Below are 19891 nucleotides of genomic sequence, written 5' to 3'. Positions count from 1 at the left end.
GCCGTTTTTAAAAGCTCCCAGGTGATTCCAAAGCATCGCAAAGTTTGAGAACTTCTGCATTAGGTTGCAGAAGTTTCTAATTAATTTGTTTTCATGTGAGCTCTCTGGCTTATCAGAAGTCTATGTTAATATGTGATAGGCACTATGCATTCATTCTTTAAAAAAATTTAATGAGACCATGCATCAGGCACTTGCTGGGTAGAATAAATAAAGCAGGCAGGTTTCCTTGCCCTCAAGGAGTTTGCAGTTAGTAACACAGAGCAATAAAATGCTCCTCAATGACATGATAGAAATGCTTAGTCGGGTCCAGAGGGCATGAAGGACTCAGTGGCCAATCCTCCCGCAAGGAGAGCTGTGACTGCAGAAATGAAAAGTATAGTTTGAAAACACTTTGTTCTAGCTAGCAGCCATCACCTCATACACTGATTACTGATTAAAATGGAAGGGTAGCTGTCACACAAACAAGTTCACCATTACTCAGCGTTGTTTGCGCAAATGTTTATTAAGTCATGGACCTGCAATCAGTGATAGGGATACAGCGAGAAAGGCACCGTCTGCCCTGAGGTCATCACCACCGGGTGCAGAGCAGGTGGTTATAGAGACCTTTCCAATCTGAGCTGCTTATTTCCATACACCTTGAGCACTGGGCTCTTCATCTAAATCACTGTTTTTGTTTTTATTTAATCTCCGAGTCCTTTTCTTGTCCCTTTAGTGTCCTTTCCTCTCATCCTTCTCATTCATATGTTATTGGACCTAATTTTTTTTATTTTGCTGAGTGTGAATTCCTATATATGTGGAGATGTACGTATCCACACAAGAGGGTCAATAAAATAGAGAAATTCTCCCTTTTTTTCTTCTAGTAAAAGAGCAGTTTCCAAAACTCATTATAATTGGGAATGAGAGGAGGAGAGTAAACTGATCACTTAAGGCTGATAAAAAAGGAATTCTTTCAGAGCACAAATGAGATCCTTTACACATTTTGCCAATGTGACATCCATTCTACTATCCACCTGGTGAGGATCTCATCCCATAGGAGTAATTTTTTTTTTCACTGTAATCATTATTTTAGGCCAGCTCCAACTTATCCTAATTGGTGTGTTGATGGATGGGCACTAAGAACACATTTTTCCATAAAATTTGTTTATTTATTTGTTTTTTGAGACAGAGTCTTGCTCTGTCACCCAGGTTGGAGTGCAGTGGTGCGATCTTGGCTCACTGCAGCCTCCGCCTCCCAGGTTCAAGTGCTTCTTATGCGCCAGCCTCCTGAGGAGCTGGGACCACAGGTGCATGCCACCATGTCTAGCTAATTTTATATTTTCAGTAGAGATGGACTCAGGAACGCCTGGGTTCAGAAACTTCAAAACCAACAGGTCACTCTCTTCTTTCCCTTGCCTGCTTCTCTTACTATGGCCACACCATTCTCTAAGGTCAGCTCCTCTACAAGACCCAGGACCAAGGCTTTGGATCTCTATGGGGATGTATTCTTAACATCTTTTGACAAGAGAGAGAATGCTGTCTTTTATACCAGCTCTAATTAGGTATTGGGGCAGCGGAAGAAGTTAAAGGTCATTTTGGTGGCTGTCTCTGTGGTCAGTGACAGGATGCTGTGATTGACTCAGCCTGGGTCCCAGTGGCTATCCTTGGTCACTGAGGTATGGAATGAGGCCCTGATAATATGGAAATATTAGTCCCTCAAGTAAAAGTTCAGTTCCAGACCACTGCAATGAAGTGAGTATCACAATAGAACAAATCACATGAATTTTTTGGTTTCCCAGTGCATATAAAAGTTATGTTTACACTATACTGTGGTCTATTAAATGTGCAAGAACATTATGTCTGAAGAATATATACACACCTTAATTTTGAAATATTGCTTAAAAAATGCTCACCAATAGGCAGAGCTGTTAGTGAGTCGTATCTTTTTGCTGGTGGAAGGTCTCGTCTCGATGTTGGTGGCTGCTGACTGATTAGGGTGGTGACTGGTGAAAGTTGTGATGGCTGTGGTAATTCTTAGAAAACAATGAACTTTGCCACATTGATTGACTCTTCCTTTTATGAAAGATTTCTCTGTAGCCTGCAATGTGATTTGATAGCATTTTGCCCAGAGTAGAACTTCCTTCAAAATGGGAGTCAGTCCTCTAAAACCCTGCTGCTACTTTATCAACTAACTTTATATAGTTTGCTAAATCCTTTGGTATCATTTCAACGATGTTCACAGCATCTTAGCCAAGAGTAGAACCCACCTCAAGAAACTACTTTCTTTGCTGCTCCATAAAGCAACTCCTCAACCATTAAAGTTTTATCATGAAATTGCAGCAATTCAGTCACATCTTCAGGCTCTACTTCCATTAAGAATTCTAGTTCTCTTGCTATTTCCATTACATCTGGAGTTACTTTCTCCATTTAAGTCTTGAACCCCTCAAAGTCTTCCACGAGGATTGGAATTAACTTCTTCCAAACTCCTGCTCATGCTGATATTTTGATCTTCCGTGAATCATGAATATTCTTAATGGCATCTAGAATGGTGAATCCTCTACAGGTTTTCAATTTACTTTGCCCAGATCCATCAGAGGAATCACTATCTGTGGCAGCTACAGCCTTACAAAATTTATTTCTTAATTAATAAGACTTGACAGTTGAAATAACTCCTTGCTCCATGGGCTGCAGAACAGCTGTTGTGTTAGAAGGCATGAAAACAACATTAATCTCCTCGTACATCTCCACCAGAGTCCTTGGGTGATGAGGTGCATTGTCAATGAGCAGTAATATTTTGAGACAAATCTTTTTTTTTCTGAGCAGTAGGTCTCAACTGTGGACTTAAAACATTCAGTAAACCATGTTCTAAATACATATACTGTCATCCAGGCTTTGTTGTTTCATTTCTAGAGCATAGGCAGAGTAGATTTAGCATAATTCATAAAGGCCCTAGAATTTTCAGAATGGTAAATGAGCATTAGCTTCTAGCAAGAGTCAGCTGCTGTACTTTGAAGGTTTGAAGCCAGTCCTTGACTTCTCTGTAGCTCTGAAAGTCCTAGTTGACATCTTCCAATATCTGGCTTTTTGTCTACATTGACATCTGTAGTTTAGTGTGGCCACCTTCATCAGTGATCTTAGCTAGATCTTCTGAGTAACTTGCTTCAGCTTCTCCATCAGCCCTTGCTGCTCACCATGCACTTTTATGTTATGGAGATGGCTTCTTTTCTTCAACCTCGTGAACCAATCTCTGCTAGCTTCCAACTTTTCTTTGGTAGCTTCCTCTCTCCTTTCAGCCTTCATAGAATTGAGGAGAGTTAGGACCTTGCTCTAAATTAGGTTTTTGGCCAGCACGGTGGCTTACGCCTATAATCCCAGCACTTTGTGGGGCAGAGGTGGGTGGATCACTGGGAGCCAGGAGTTTGAGACCAGCCTGGCCAACATGGTGAAACCCCATCTCTACTAAAAATACAAAAATTAGCTGGGCATGGTGGTGCACAGCTATAATTACAGCTACTCGAAGACCTGAGGCATGAGAATCACTTGAACCTTGGAAGGCAGAGGTTGCAGTGAACTGAAATCCTGCCACTGCACTCCAGCCTGGGTGACAGAGTGAGACTCTGTCTCAAAAAAATAAAAATAAATAAATAAATAAATTTGGCATTGGTTTAAGACAATGCTATGGCTGGTTAGATCTGTCCAGCCCAGTAAATTTTTCTCCACATCGGCAGTAAGGCTGTTTTGCTTTCTTATCATTCGTATGTTCACTGGAGTAGCACTTTTAATTTCCTTCAAGAGCTTTCCCTCTGCAGTCACAACATGGATAACCTTGGCACAAGAAGCCTAGCTTTTAGCCTATCTTGGCTTTCGACATGCCTTCCTCACTAAGCTTAATCATTTCTAGCTTTTGATTTTAAGTAATAATGTGTGACTCTTTCTTTCACTTGAACACTTAGAGGCCATTTAAAGTTATTAATTGGCCTAATTTCCATATAATTTTGTCTCAGGGAATAGGGAAGCCTGAGGAAGGAGAGAGAGAGGGGTGATAGCCAGTGAGTGGAGCAGTCAGACCATGCGCGACATTTATCGATTAAGTTTGTGGCATGGTTCATGGTGCCCCAAAACAATTAAAATAGTAACATCAAACATCACTGATCACAAATCATCATGAGAGATATAATAACAATAAATTTTAAAATATTGTGAGAATTACCAAAATGTGACAAAGTTAGCACATGCTGTTGGAAAAATGACTCTGATAGACTTAACATAGGGTTGCCACAAACCTTCAATTTTAAAACACTGAAGTATCTGCAAAGTACCATACAACAAAGTGCAATAAAACAACCTAGGCCTGTACTTATTAGCACAGCATATCAAGGTACTAATGGTGACCTTAGGTCTGGGCCCTGATTTCATCTGCCTGTTTCCTCAATGGGCCAGTTTTAACATCTGCAACCAATATATACTTCAGTCATTAAAGGAACAATGCACCTAGTATATGTCAGTGGTAGATGACCTGGGCTGATGGGGATAAGAGGGAAAATGGCCATTTACACAAACAGGTCATTTCCCTGCTGCATTTCTTCAAGTCAAAGCTGTACTATTCTGTGTACCCTTCTACACATTTTCACATTACATTCATGGTTACATTTATCAGGCTGCATAAGGATTATTGCAGTGGATGCCAACAGTGTTAGTTACCATAGTTTCTTGGATTGTTACACCGTGCCCAAATTTGGAGTTCTGATAAGTCAGAGGATCTTGCAGCATCGTCAAAGACAACCCAAAGGAATGTAGTTTCAGAACAAAAGCCAGGTTCTTTCTGACAATGACATGAAAATTACTGAATCTGTCATGTGTTTTCAGTTGAAGTGAGAGGCTCATTTGAAACTAGCCTAGGTGCTGTTGGATAAAGTCAAAGTATTGCTACTCTAATAGCAAAATTACTCAGTACACGGAAGAAAAACTATTATTTTATTTCCTTATTTAAAAGGACAAACAGGAGTGATAAATACAGTTAGAAGATATTAATATTCCATTCACCTGACTTCCATATAGAAATCCCAAGCATTTCCAGGGTGCAATTTTTATTATTGTCTGGAGATTTCCTGCTTATTTTGATTAATTAGATCCTTAAAAAGAATGGAAAGCTTTGACTCCAGAATAAAAGGCATTTATTTCCTTTGGAGTCTTATTCTTTTAAATACTTCTTAAAACATAACCATCACCATCACCAGAATTTTTTAAACATGAGAATAAGCCAGACAGAACTTTTCTTTGGTATTGTTAATGCAAAAGGTGTCTGGATCTTCATACAAGCAATCTTAGCTCACATACACCAAAATGGAGTGACAAAAGGAAAGAACCATTTTGCAAAAGGAAACAGGACAAGCTGCCGTCAGCTAGATATGTTTTGATTGTTCAGGAAACGCTGTACAGGAACTTTGATTGGCATCCTACTTGTCTACCTTCTTTCTTACTTTAAAGTGGCAGCTCTGATTATTGTTGTCAGTGTTTTCTGACCCCTCAGATCTGGTCTTTGCCTATCATGCCTGATGTGGGCACTTGCTTCGATTACCTTGACTCGCAGGTGAATTGGTCCTCAATCCAAAGAAAATAAAAGCCTAGCTGCCCATAGGACCTCTTCTGACTCATCACTCATGCACACCAAGCTGGAGAGGCCCAGAGAAGCAAAGGCTCAGAATGCTGGTGAGGCCAGTCAGATGGATTCCAAGTGGCTTTACCTGTCTTGGTGCTTAAGGAGGATCTTAGGATACACTGGGCTTGGTGACCTGTGAGATCTGTTCTAAGCCTGAAGATCTTTCAATGTAGGTAAACATATGCAGCAGTCAAAATCACCAAAAACTGAGCATCTGTATACGAAAATGCTACATTATAACATGATTATTCATCCACATGGATTTTTAAAATACATTCTACACATACCTGCTTCACAGTGCAAGATGAACAACACGTTAATATGCACACCCCACCCTCCAAGACCTCAGTGTTTACTTTAAAAGGAGAGATCTGCCTCTAATAAAGAAAACTCACACCACAGAGTGGTAGAAAGAGATACACGTCACTGTCCTGCTCACTCTAGAGTTCTCAGTTTTTTTACATTCCTAGATTATTCTAAATTCTATGGAAATTAAGTTTCATCACGCTAAGACAGGAAAAAGAACATTAACCTTCCAGGTGACAATCCTAAAGAGAAATATTTATTATTTTTCATTGTACTTGGAGACTTCATTAAATGATTCTTTGTTAAGTCAAAATTTTGTTCATGAATATCAGCCTTTGGAGACATAATCGCTCATCTAAGTTAACATGTCAGGAAAGATCAACCCATTAGTGGATTCATTCTGTAAATACTTAGGACTGCAAATGGGAAGGGAAAAAATTGAGTCCAGAAAGTTAAGCCCAAAATGATTTTGAATTTAACGATCCAGTTCATGTTCTCAATGTGCTCTACGAGAATAGGCTTTGTAACCTTCTTCAGCTGATGCAGATTAATTGAAGCTCAAAAAACAAAAGAAAACCCTGCACTACTTAACAATGCAAAGCTGTGCAAGGATGGAAGATTCGAAACAAAAATGGCATTATGGAAGTTACATGATGTCAAAGTTACATGCAAGGAAAGAATATCCAGTACACAGAAGTTTTGTCAGCTCTTTGTTTTTAATGTTCACAATTGTATTTTCACAACATTGATTTCATGTTATTCGATGACCCCGATCAAAACTACCTTCCCAAACATTTTCTTCTCCATTGGCCATTCTAAATCTCTTCTCTGCCTGTAGTCCTTTCTACTTTATTTCTAGTCTCTCCCCCTCCATAGCTTTCCCCTTATCCCCTATGATCTCCATACTTTTTATCCTGAATTATAAAACAATAAAAAACATCCTTTATTTATCCAGGAAAATGCCATTAACTGTTTCCCATTTTAAAGGTTTAGTACTATCTCATGTCAAATGACAAAGTTCTATTTCAGAACTTTAGAATATAATATTTGTATTTATTAGACAAACCTTAGGGATTTACCTATTGTGCTAAGCATAGAAAAGGGTATTTCATTTTTTATTTGCATTGGAGCAATTCCTTTGAATTATTTTATTTGCATAGAATTCCATCATAGAATTTTTAGTTTTGTTTTTTTTTTTTTACAACAATTAACAAAGGATAGGAAAATTTTTCATTGTGGTCTAAATCAATCCATACTTGTTTTTATTTCAGTTGTTTAAATGAAACTGTCTTCCCAAAATTATGGTTCTAAGTTAAAGATATTATTTTACTTCTAATCTTTCAAGCAGTTCTTTGCTATTATTTTTAGCTGTTTGCTATTTTTAGCTGTTGTATTTGTTCTTTCCAAGAGTTCCACTTTTCATTAATGGGGTTGCTCACTGATTGTAGCTAAAAGTACAAATAGAATTACTAAATAGAAATTATTTTGATACCTGGGGATACTACCTTTTAAAGGTTATTTTCTTAGTATAATCCGGTAAGTTTTTTGAGATAAATGAAATGAACATTTCAAATGTAGTAGAAAACAGAATGGATGATAAGTTGGTTGTTAGAAACAAGATGATGGAATACAAGTGGGGAATTCTGGAAACTCACTATTTAAATTCAAGGCACTAAATTTGGAACTCTAGTCCACATTACAAGACTCACACTAGCAGAGTGAAGACAAGAATTGAGACAATTATCCACATGATTCAGACAAAAAATAAAGATCCAAACCCAACAGTTTCGCCTAAATAATCTTGTGTTTGAATATTTTTTTGCCTGAATTTTTTGTCTCAGTTCGCCACTTCATTTTGTTAGGCCAGCTATGAATTTTAAATTTTTATGAAAAATTTCAACTTGGGTCATATCCTTACTCGATGGACTCATTATTTCATATTTGAAAACTAACTTATCAGAAGTTCTTCGATCCTATGGCCCTTACAAATTTTGCATTTTTTTTCTGAAGCAATATAAAAAATGCTTATGGTGTGTATGCAAGCTGCTGTTTTAATTAACTTTCCTGAATTTCAAACATCTATATTTTACTCTCTTATATGCTTTTAACTAAGGTATAGTAGATGCATTTTTGCTTCAATACTAATTTAAGGTGTAATATTCATTTCTTTAGAGAACATTTTTGTTGTTGTGCATGCCTAGTGTTTTGTACGTTGTATATTGCATTCAGAATATTTTTTTCCTTCTCACCTATCCACAATGCAATGCCGTTCCCATGATGCACCTCTGCTTGCTGTTTACCTGTATGTTAATTCGCTTGAATCCCATTGGCCCACTGCCATCATGTGCTCGCTGCCTGTTATTAAAAGACTCAGTCGACTGCCAAAGCAATGAAGCGACCTCTCGAAGCAACTGTAGACCTGGTACTTTGACCTTTCACCTTTCGCTTTGCATGTAGCTTTTCAGAGAACCATCTGAGATTTGTATTACTTGTAAAATATTGGTTGCAAACAATCATTATTATTAATTTATGGAAAAAATCCAATAAGGTGTTTAGCCATCTCATTCTCATATGTAATCTGTGAAATAAATTAATCCTAACAAATTTTAATACCTTTTCCAAAAGAGTGAAGCAAATTTAAATTATTTGACTCAGAAAATGTTCATTATAATTCGTATTAACCTTTAAATTCAAGAAATTGCCATTTAGTTAAAGAAAAGAATAGGTATTAATAATAACACCAATGCTTCTTCCCCCCTTAGAATAGTTTAACTCATTTTAAAAGCTGAAGCCATTTTTTTTGTTGTTGTTGCTTGATAGTTTTTCTTTTCCTTAGTTGAGATGCTACCGTTTTGGGTTACAGAAATCATGCTTTCGCTCTCAATAACAAATTCTCACTCATTCGACATTGCCGCTGTTTAAATTAAGGTGCATGGCAGAGGCATCTCCTTAGCTGTCATTTTTAAAAAGAATGTTGCAATTGATGATCTCTGTGAACACGGAAGGTGTGTTTGCTTTAAGTTAGACATATCTTATCGAATTCTTCATTTCTAGGCCTTTCCCCCTGGTGCTCTTCATCCTTTACCAAAGAGACAAGCACTTGAAAAAAGCAATGGTACCAGCGCGGTCTTTAACCCCAGCGTCTTGCACTACCAGCAGGCTCTCACCAGCGCACAGTTGCAGCAACACGCCGCGTTCATTCCAACAGGTATGTGCCCTTACTGCCCTACGTCCTGTGCCCTTCTGGTCATGTGCTTTCTTCTCATTTCTTTAAGCTGTTTGGTGGCATCTAGTTTGCTTTTGAAGGTATAATACAGTTTGAAATTCATCGTTGTCCTAGCTATCTAAATGTATTTACCTTACTTTGAATGATAGCTAAAGACTGTTAGGATTCTAAAGCCAAATATTTGATAGATTGAAGAGACAGATGTAACCCATGAGAAACAGAGAGCAGTTAGGGCTTTTGGTTTCTCGTATTTGCACAAGCCCTGTAAAATTGTTTATGTAAATAAGACCTTTTATGTGTGCCAATTGAAATTTGTCGTTAACTCTGAATGGCCTAAAAATAGCAATTCCAGTAAATACTAACCATTTTTTTCTATTTCTATTCAGAGCACTAAAACAATGAGGCTATTCAAATTAAAGCAATTCTCTACTCATATTTTTATATCCATTCTATCTCTTTCTCCATCCTTCTCAACTTTCACCAAGTTCACAAGTATATAGAGCTCTTACCCTCAGTGTCTAAGCCAATGCCTGATACTATTACGTGCCATGTGCATTAACTATGATTCCACTAAAAGATCCATTGCAATAGTCACAGAATCTTAGAGTTCAAAGGACTCTTAGTGATCTCCTCATCCAGCTGATTGTTTTACAGATGAGAAAACTGAGGCCCCCTAAATGAGAAGTGACTTTCCAAGGTGCCATAGCTAATGAGAAAAAGAACTGAGCTTCCCTGTGACCAACTCCATTTACATCACATTCTACCACCCGGGCCCGCCTATATCTACACATTCCACAGAGTTCTCCTGAAAAAAGAAAAAGCAGATAAAAGTGAATTTTTAAATAAGTGACCCCAAAAAGTCAGATAAAAGTAAAAAAACAAAAGTATAAAGCATATCATCCCTCCCCCATTTGCACTGACATCTCTAACCACAGACACACACATGCACACCATACGCAAAGATAGTCACCATAATTGACTGTGTTTTTCACCTTTTAGTCAATGTTAGAAGCAGGGGGTAACTTAAGCCCTGGTGGGAAGACCATCCATTGAGTTCTTTGTAAGTCAAAATTCTTCAGCCCACGATAGTGAAATGAAAGTAAATATAAATGAATAACAATTCTAACAAAAAGAGTTTTTTGATTCAAATCCATAAGTTTGAACTTTTCCAGCTTATTATCCATTTCCTTAAATCCCATAGCTTATCAGAGTTAACATCAGAGGGAGGTAAAATATTTCTGTGATATTCTTTGTATAAAATCTAAACTTTGAAATGGATTAGTAACCTGTGAACAATACATATTTTAGTTAAGATATAACTTATGTGAGCAAAGTGGTTTTCAGTGTTTACTTTTCTTATTTTAGTTTTGAACCTATCTTAAACTCATAGACTTGTAGAAGAAATCTCTAATGCAGTATTTATTAGGAGTTCACTTTTGCCCTATTATAGCCTTAATTAGTGACATCCCAGTGCTGTTACAGCATAGCAGTGTTTTCACATGTAATCTACTTGAAATAACACATTTGTAAAATAATTACTAGAAGGTAAACTTACGTTAATGTCCTGTGTGGTTTCTACAAAGTGTGTCATGGTAGACTTCTTGGCCACTAGATATTTTAAGATTAAAAAAAAATTAAGGAAGAATATACTGAGGGGGAAAACGTAAAAGGAGAAGCCTGTTTCTGAAGAATGGATGTTACTGCCATTACCACGTCCTGGGAATACCTATGAAGCTCTGGTGCTAAGCCTGCCAAAAGACTCTGAAGCCCTCCCAGCACATCTTTAACTCTCAAACCCAACAACGACTGATTTGTTAAATCACTGAAAGAATCATCACTTTAAAATATTTCACCTGGAAGCCTTTTAAACATTTCCAAAGCAAGGATAAACAACATCCCTTACGCAACGACCTGATTTTTGTTGATGAAACGTATTGCATGAAGGACCCATACGGCTGCATTGGCTGCTGTGGTTGTGTACTTCCGCCCTCTGGTGGATTCTTTAGGAACAGCTTAAGTGTGTCCGGCAACCCTCAATTCAGCGGGCTTTGGAAGCCAAAAAGTGGGTCTTAGCGCACCAATACAGTGACTAGAAGGGTTTCCATTTCTTACATGACATGGATATCAGAGTGAACAAACATGTGGATCTAGTGTTCTGAAATGGTATTTCAACTGCTAAGAATTTTCAAATTTCTCTTAAATGAGGAAAGAGAAAATAATTTTATTAAAAGGAGATTAAAATAATCTTTCTCCCACTTAAACCCATACCAGGAATTTTATTGTTCATTTTAGCTCAAGTTTTTGCTTCTGATTTTCTTTCTTATAAACCCATTTTCAACTTTATTTCTAAAATGATAATGATAATAATCACTCTTTGTTCATCATTGTTGGTTTGAAACCTCTGCAAATCAAGTGAAGATGTTCAAAAATAATTATTATAACTTGGTACATAGAGGACTCGTTACTTTTAAATGAACGGATTTTGATTTTTCTATAAATGTTTTATGTAAACATAAATATGAAACAAAACAGCATTTTATGTTTTCCTGAAGGTTGCCCTTGATCAAAAACCATTCATAGTTAAAGCTTTTGATATGATACTAAAATTCTCCCATTGACACAACGTGAATTTGGATTTTAGGAATTCTGCCTCCAGGTTGCAAAGATATTAATATAAAATTTTATGCAAAATACGAGAGTCTTCTCCCAAGCCACGCTAAGATAATTATTGCCCTGCTTGATGCCCTAGCACATTTGCCATGGGTGGGAGTTTTCTTTTTTTTTTCTTTTTTGATTGGGATTATTTTAACCAAGTAGTTAGACTTTTTCTTTTCTATGTTAGGAAAGTGGCAAAACCACACACACTTACAAAAATAGCAGCATAATAATTCTTGGCATTTCTCTGACAGGTTTATTCTAAGTTACTGTAAGTGTTCTTATAGACATTATCTCATTATTCTTCAAGATGTTGCAGTTCTGTTAGTGGCAGGCATGGTTATTTGCATTTTGCAGATGGAAAAACTGAGGCTGTGTCTACACTGCAAAGTGGAATACATAATTAGTGGAACTACCCAGATAATTCTGGCTCACAGATACAACAGCTGAAATATTTGTGCAACTGAAGCAGAAAACATTTGAGAAGTCTTTGTTCATAGAATTGGTGCCTCAGCGAATCAGTGTTCAGCTGATCAGAACAAAGGCAACCCACAGAATCCTTCCTTGATTTATTTCATTATATTGGAAGTACAGAATAAGTAGAACAGGGGACAGTGCCCAGATGCAGCCTAGTTATGAGAAACGCGTAAATGTTACATCAGATTATCACATGACTTGGTGAAAGACTGATCAGTGTTTAGTGGCATCTATATCTGCATAAGCACAACAAAATTTATTCCATTCAATTCAGCAAACATACCTTGAACCCGTGGTATGTTCTGGGTTCCAGAGCCAGTAATGAGAATACAAAAGAGTCCATAACGAGGTGAAAACCAAATATTATACAGAGGATGAAGGAGTACCTGAGGGTCTGGGCAAAGCTATTTGAGAGTGAAGGAGAGGAGACAATGAATTCTGCCTTCAGCATGTGCACCAGGTGGTGGCTATGAAGGATATGGAGAAAGAAGACTTTCCGAAGTAGGAGAAATTTGCCTAGGAGTTTGAAAGAGAAGCAAGATTTTATCAGTGAGGGAAAAGCATCCCAGTTGGGACATGGGAAGAGCGTACTTGAAGAATAGAAAATTGTCCACTGTAGCTATAATATAAAGTACATACAGGGTGTATGCAGAGAGTAGAGGATGGGAGTGTTGTACAAAGGCAGAGATGGGGCTTGCTAAGAAGATCAGGACCACAATCTGGCATTGAGTAAGGGAGCCACACATGCATAAGCTATGCATTTCCAATATTCACATCACTATTAGGCCACTTAGAGAGAGAGGCTCATGGAATTAATTTGGTTAAGGATTTCAGCCACATCCAGGACTGAAGCCAAAGTGACATGACTGATCCTAGCCCAGTGCGGCTGCAGGAGCTGTGGATTATTTGCAATCCCAATGATATTCACATGCATGGCACAGCAAAGCTCTCCAAGACAACCCCCTCCACATTGGAATGAAAGAAAAATAAGAGCAGATTTTTATAGGCGTAATTTTTTTTTTTTTTTTTTTTTTTTTTTGCGACAGAGTCTCGCTCTGTCGCCCAGGCTGGAGTGCAGTGGCGTGATCTTGGCTCTTGCAGGAGCTTGACCTGCAACCTCTGCCTCCCAGGTTCAAGAGGTTCTCCTGTCTCAGCCTCCCGAGTAGCTGGGGTTGCAGGCATCCACCATCGCACCTGGCTAATTTTTTTTTTGTATTTTTCGTAGAGACAGGATTTTACCATCTTGGCCAGACTGGTCTTGATCTCCTTGACCTTGTGATCCACCCGCCTCGGCCTCCCAAAGTGCTGGGATTGCAGGTGTGAGCCAGCATGCCCGGCCATTTTTTTATGAGTACAGGTTGAGTGCCCCTTGATCCAAAATGCTTGGGACCAGAAATAGTTCAGATTTTGGATTTTTTTCAGATTTTGGAATATTTGGATTACATTAACAGTGGAGCATCCCAAATTTGAAAATCTGAAATCTGAAATGCTCCAAGAAGCATTTTCTTTGAGGGGCATGTCAGCACTCAACAAGTTTCGGATTTTAGAGCATTTTGGATTTGAATTTTCAGACTTGGAATGCTCAACCTGTACTATGAATGAAAAAGTAGAGTTCAGTGAGATTAAAAATAGAAACTGACTTGATGGCATGGGGAGGTAGGTAAAATAACAATTGAGCATTTCCTGAAGAAGTGACATATACCCTGAGATCTGGAAGATGAAAAGAGTGGGGTGAAGATTATTCTAGGCCAAGGGGACAGCTTGTGGGAAGCTCAAAAATAGGACAAATGTGTAATGTGTTCAGTTCAAAGAAATGAAAAATTAATCTGTCTGGATCATGGTGCCAGGGAAGAGAGGTGTAGGATGGCCTGGGGAGGTAGTCAGAGACTAGACCACAGGGGACCTTTATCCCAAAAGCAATGAGAAACCACTGAATGGTTTCCAGCAGAGGAGTGGCCAGGCCTGCATTTGGAAAGATCTACTCTGCCAGCAGCTGGAGAATGAACTAAGGAGGGACGAGAATGGAAGCAGGAAGACCACTTAGGATGTTATCACACAGCCCAGCCTAGAGATAATGGTGACCAGGACTTTAGATGTGGCGGTAGTGATGGATGAACAGGTGAACGCAAGCTGCATGCTAGAAGCAGGATTGCTTTGGCTGATTGGTGAGCTGGACCTAGGAAGTTCACAAGGGGAAGGGGTGTAAGGCATAACTTTCAGTTCAGTCTAGAGCTCGAGTTAGATGGTGATGCCCATCAGGCATCTCCTGAGGTGTAGAAAGTTTCTCCCATCCAAGTACTAACCAGGCCCGACCCTGCTTAGCTTCCGAGATCAGACAAGATCAGGCGTGTTCAGGGTGGTATGGCCATAGACCGAGGTGTAGAAAATTTCTGTGGGAAAGATCAAAGTTTGGCCCTGTTACATTTGAGACACTTATGAGACATCCAAGTAGAGAGGTGAGGGGGGCAGTTAGAGGAAAGGACCTGGAACTCTGAGAAGAGATCTGCGTGGGATACACAAACATGGAAGCTCCTGGAATCCAAACCCATGAAGTGAATGATACACCACAGGAAATGTAGCGTAGATGAGCAGGGGACCCATGACTGAGTCCTGAGGAACTCCAGCATAGAGACAGTGAGTTCAGGGAAGGAAGGTCGTTCAGCAAAGTAGACAAAGAGAGTAGCCAGAAAGAAAAACGTGTGTGTGTGTGTGTGGGTGTGTGTATGTGTGCACGATCAAAAATCTAAGGGAAGAAAGTAGCTTCCGATGGAGGGAAGGACGGAGTGCTGAATGCTGCTGAGAATCAGGAACAGTGAGGTGAGGATGGGAGAGTTCCTGCTGGCTGCAGCAATATGGGATTTTTCTGGTGATTGGCATTCACAATTTAAGTGCAGAGGTCAAATGAAGGCCAAATTGAAGAGGAATGAAGACTCAGTAGGGATAGGGAAGTAAACATTTGTGTGTAGGTAGATTTCTAGAAGTTTGATTCTGAAGATGAGAGAATAGGGCTGGAGAAAGGTTTAAGTTGGATATATTGGCACACATTTGTTGAAGAATCTGGCAGTAGCCCAGTTAAACAGCCCCCTCCTGACTAGGTCATGTTAGCTTGATCAAAATGTAGTTCAGGCAAAAAGTCGCCCTCCAGCGTGAACAGCTCCACAGAGAGAATAAAGACCTACACATCTCAAATTCTCCAACTAATATCTCAGAAGTCAGTTCTGAAACTCTAAGAAGGCACTCCTACATTTACGAGAAACTACTTCTCAGGCATCTACATGACACCCAGTCTTCAGTGATCTAAATCCATGTATTACCTTGTTTTTCATGGAACTGAACCAGTAGCAGATAATTCCTCCAAGCTTTCAATACAGTGTTCTTTCAGTTCTCCACAACATGCCTGAATATAATATCTATGGTCACAGTCATGACGCATGTATGTTATTATGACCACCACAAGTAAGACAGCTATTTCTAAGAAAGGGTTGAAATTGCCCCTCCCACCTCCTACCTCCCCACTCAGATGCCAACTTGAGATTTCCTAGGAGTTTTGCCAGAAATCCTCCTCAGGGATCACCTTGTAGTAGTCATGACCAAACTCCTTAGCCCCGGTCCTAACTCAGCCCCAACTCTGCACTATTTTGCCTCTACAGTGTTTAAGCTCTATTGCCAGGCACTACTCCTTTATCATAATGAATCTTACAACAGAGAGAAGACCACGTACTCATACAGGTCATTCCCTGTAAGAACCTCAGCCTTCCTAGGTTATTGGGCTTTCAAGCAGCAATCTAAAATTCACCCATCCTGCCCTGCAAGCTTCTGATTTGGAGAATATCTTAAATCTTAAATACTGTTCTTATTTTCATACCATTGTTGACACAAAACATTTATAGTCAAACAAACTTTTAATGCAGTAAGTTCAGTGTATTCTAGTGAATATAAAAGCTGACCTGGATTTAGGAAGAGAATTCTATTTCTAGCCTTCCCCTTGACCCACACCATGCATGACCTTGGAGGAGTTACTACGCCTCAGATTTTTCATCTGTAAAATACCTACTTCCTACCTTGGAGGATTAACTTGATAATGTCTGTAAAATACTTTGAGGTCTTAGAGGAAAGACACGATGGCATTATCACACGTCATTCTTATTAGAATCATGTCGAAGCATATGATTAGAAAGTGTGAACAGTGGTCTAAGGAGTGAGCTTGGAATAATATTGGCTTAAAATAAGTCAGATATATTTGTGTCTGTACTGACAATGTGAATGGCCCTAAAAGACTGTGTTAACTAACCCTACTTATTTCTGGTTGTGCTTCAATCTCACTTTGAATGTTAACTCTAAACCGCTAACCTGTTTCTTTCCCTTTATTCACTTTTTCCACCCACCATTGCATGACATCAGGGTCAGTTTTGTGCATGACACCCGCTACCAGTATTGGTAGGTTTCAACCTTTTTTATTTGTCTTTTATATGATGTACAATACTTTCACTTGCTTGAAATTTATTTCAGAGATGGTAGAAATGCTATAGGAAATAGTAGATTTGAAGGCTTATTTGGCTTTAGAGTTAACATATAGGTTTTTAAAAATGTACTTGTATATTTAAGAAAATGACGGTTTTAATGTGACCTCTTGTGCTAGAACAATCACTACAAAAACATAAAGCCACAAGTACGAGTCTGCTTTTTAATGATTTGTGTTTTGTTTCTCTTTATAGTTTATATGGTATAGTGTAAGGAACAGAGCTTACTCTATCAGCGAGGCAGGCTAATTTCATCAATGTTTGAAAGTTTCATAGTGGTGTGCCTTTATCTCCTCTTTGCTGTGTGTTAGAGCGATCAGAGTTTCCCAGAAGTATTCATTTTTTACAAATTATAAATGGATGTATTTTGAAACTGAATGTCTGAGCTTCCTAAGTTAATTATCTTTTCTAATTTTAAGTGTTGATTTATTTGGGATGATTTTTCTGCACCTCAGCATTCCCTTAGTCGTTCAATTTTAATAGCAGATAGTTGTCCTCATGCACATGAATGCCTTGGTACAAACATCTGTCTTTAGGACATATGGATTAGATCTATTTAGAGTCAAGAAAAAGAAACATTGCAAATTTTGCCTGGCTATTTCAGAGTACCTGTGTTAGAATTTGCATCAAGGCTATGATGTTTGCTCCATCATTTATTGATTCAAATAAACCACAACCCACAGCAGTTGCATTTCATATAAGCAGTCCAAAATTGAAAAAAAAAAATTCAATTTAACCATAATTCCAAAGAACATCCTATCTCAAATTAGGCCTCCATATGGAGACTTGGATGTCTCAGAGTTTATGATTAAAAGTGATGGTCACATATTCTTACTTCATTGGACATCACCTTTCACAATTTTAGAAACAACCATTATTGCATACACTGTATACTCTGAATTGGGAATGGATCTATTGTTAGAAATAAAATACATCAACCAAAGTAATCTGCTTTGGCCTTTCTGGGAATCACTGATTATGTTTTAAAACTTCCTTTAATTGTACTTGTAATAAGCTATTTTCCCTTTTTTATTTCTCTCCCATGCTTCCTTGCTTTGCATTGTGATTGCATGCCATCTGCTGGTTTAACCCATGATGGCTTGCTGCTCTGATATTCACCATGCCAAAATACCACTTCTATTACCATAATGCTACACCCTCCTGTTCATTGCTCCCATGGTTCCCCTCCTGAAAGTACCCATGATGCACAGCGCTACGTCCGCCACTGTCTCTGCAGCAACAACTCCTGCAACAAGTGTCCCCTTCGCAGCAACAGCCACAGCCAATCAGGTTTGCTCCTTTTAAAGCTTTCTTTCACAAATCCCAAACTCTAAATGAGTGCTGATATTTAAAAAAAAAATTCTCAGTGAGAATTTTTTTTTCATGTTTATCCATCAAATTTTATTTTTTTAATTAGTTTATAGCAAGCATTTACAGACAGGTTGCACTTATTTAGAGTTAACATTTACTGCAAATAATGATGTAGCTATGTTTTGTGTTGCACTGTTTGTTTTCGTACCTAATATTGTGTAATTAACCTGACAGGCTTAAATTCCTTTTAGTACAGCATTACCTATCCAGTGGTTTGTGAATGGCCACATAAAAATTGTAGACGCGCACCCATGGGTGCTTCAAAACTGGCTGTATTTTAATTCGGTTCATTCAGACCCTATCATCTGTGTGGGGGAAAAAAATTCTCCTCTTAGAAAGTCTTCTCTTTGGCCTAAATGTCATATTTGAGGTCTGAATAATTCTTATGATCATTTGACCTCGGTCTTAGGTTCTGCCAAACTCACTTGGTTCCCACTTTACAATCTGCTCCAATACTGGCCTAAGAGCCAAACCATCCGGAATGAAGAGTCATGGGTGCTGCTGAACTCACAAAGGCTGGATATAACTGATGAGGAGCGTTTAACTCTGTTGGTTTAATGCATGTGCCAGTGAGACCATGGATGTACTATTTCGTAGTGACAGCCAGCTGCTATTTCCTACTCTGTGGTCACAAGCTGACTGTATCCATGACCCTAGCCTCCCAACTTGCAAACATGTGCTCCTAGCCACAAGGAGACAGCGTGAGGGTGAGTGAGCAGAAGCTCTCACCTCGCCTGGAAAAATACTTTATTGCACATGCCCTCCCTTCACGGAAGAAGAATTTTGGTTTGGTTTTTAGTTTTGTTTCATGGGTTGTTAAAAGTAAAATCAGCTCTGCCAATAAAAGATGACAAGGGATAAAAGAAACCAGGGGAAATCGTGTTAGGGGATCACAGCAGTCCCAACCCGCATTCTGCAGGCTGGGAGGGCTGAGTCATGCTGCCTTCCACATTCAAGTGAATCCACGATTCCAGCTCTGCAGGTTTCATCCCTACAAAGAAAGGCGTGAGTGGACAGGAATGCAGGAACAAAAGTTAAACCCCGTGACAGTGCTGACTGTGGCCTCAGCATTGTGACAGAGCAGGAGAGAGCAGAGAGTTGGGGAGGGAGGAGAGGCTGAACAGCAGTGCAGTGGCAGGTGTCAATCAACTGTGGACGATTCTTCAGCAGTTCACTCCCACCTCTAAAATGCCAACCGGTCCTCTGAGGAAAGCCAACCCAGCTTCGAAACAAACAGAACAAAGAACAGGCAAGGATGAGTTCCTTAGCTGGGAAGATGATGATGATTATTTAATGCGGGATGGGAGAAGGGAGAGAGACTGTGCATCTTTCCATTATTAGGTCCAAAGCTCTTCTCAATCGCTCATTCTTAATAGGGAAGCTGGATAGCCGTTTCTTTCAAGTCTTAAGTCCTGCCTCCTTGAACTACGTTTATGTGATTTTTGACCCTATTTTTGTTTGTTACAAAGTCCTTTTATAAGAAAACAAGTTTGGACTGAGTGCAGTGCCTCATGCTTGTAATCCCAGCAGTTTGGGAGGCCGAGGGAGGAGCATCACTTGAGCCCAGGAGTTGGAGACCAGCCTGAGCAACATGGTAAAATCTGGTCTCTACAAAAATATGAAAAAAATTAGCCAGGCACAGTGCCATACACCTGTAGTCCCAGCTATTTGGGAGGCTGAGGTGGGAGGATCGCCTAAGCC

At 39.0% G+C, this 19891-nt stretch overlaps 1 protein-coding gene across 8 annotated transcripts in view; it reads left to right on the top strand.

Annotated features, from left to right (window-relative positions):
- MBNL2 (muscleblind like splicing regulator 2) overlaps window positions 1-19891 on the top strand; it is a 173603-nt gene that overhangs the window by 128007 nt on the left and 25705 nt on the right. Inside the window, exons 6-9 of one of the 8 annotated variants that reach the window (XM_030813571.1) lie at window positions 8310-8363; window positions 8996-9149; window positions 16701-16736; window positions 18015-18109. In XM_030813571.1, coding sequence (XP_030669431.1) covers window positions 8310-8363; window positions 8996-9149; window positions 16701-16736; window positions 18015-18109 — 339 coding nt within the window. The remainder of the gene's footprint in view (window positions 1-8309; window positions 8364-8995; window positions 9150-16700; window positions 16737-18014; window positions 18110-19891) is intronic. The other 7 variants (XM_003279199.2, XM_030813575.1, XM_030813570.1 and 4 more) reach the window with 7 other exon arrangements.

Source organism: Nomascus leucogenys, chromosome 5 (genome assembly GCF_006542625.1).
Source record: "Nomascus leucogenys isolate Asia chromosome 5, Asia_NLE_v1, whole genome shotgun sequence".
In the NCBI taxonomy this organism is placed as follows: Eukaryota; Metazoa; Chordata; class Mammalia; order Primates; family Hylobatidae; genus Nomascus; species Nomascus leucogenys.
Note: the sequence above shows the minus strand (reverse complement) of the source record. Positions and strands in the feature narration are given on the sequence as shown.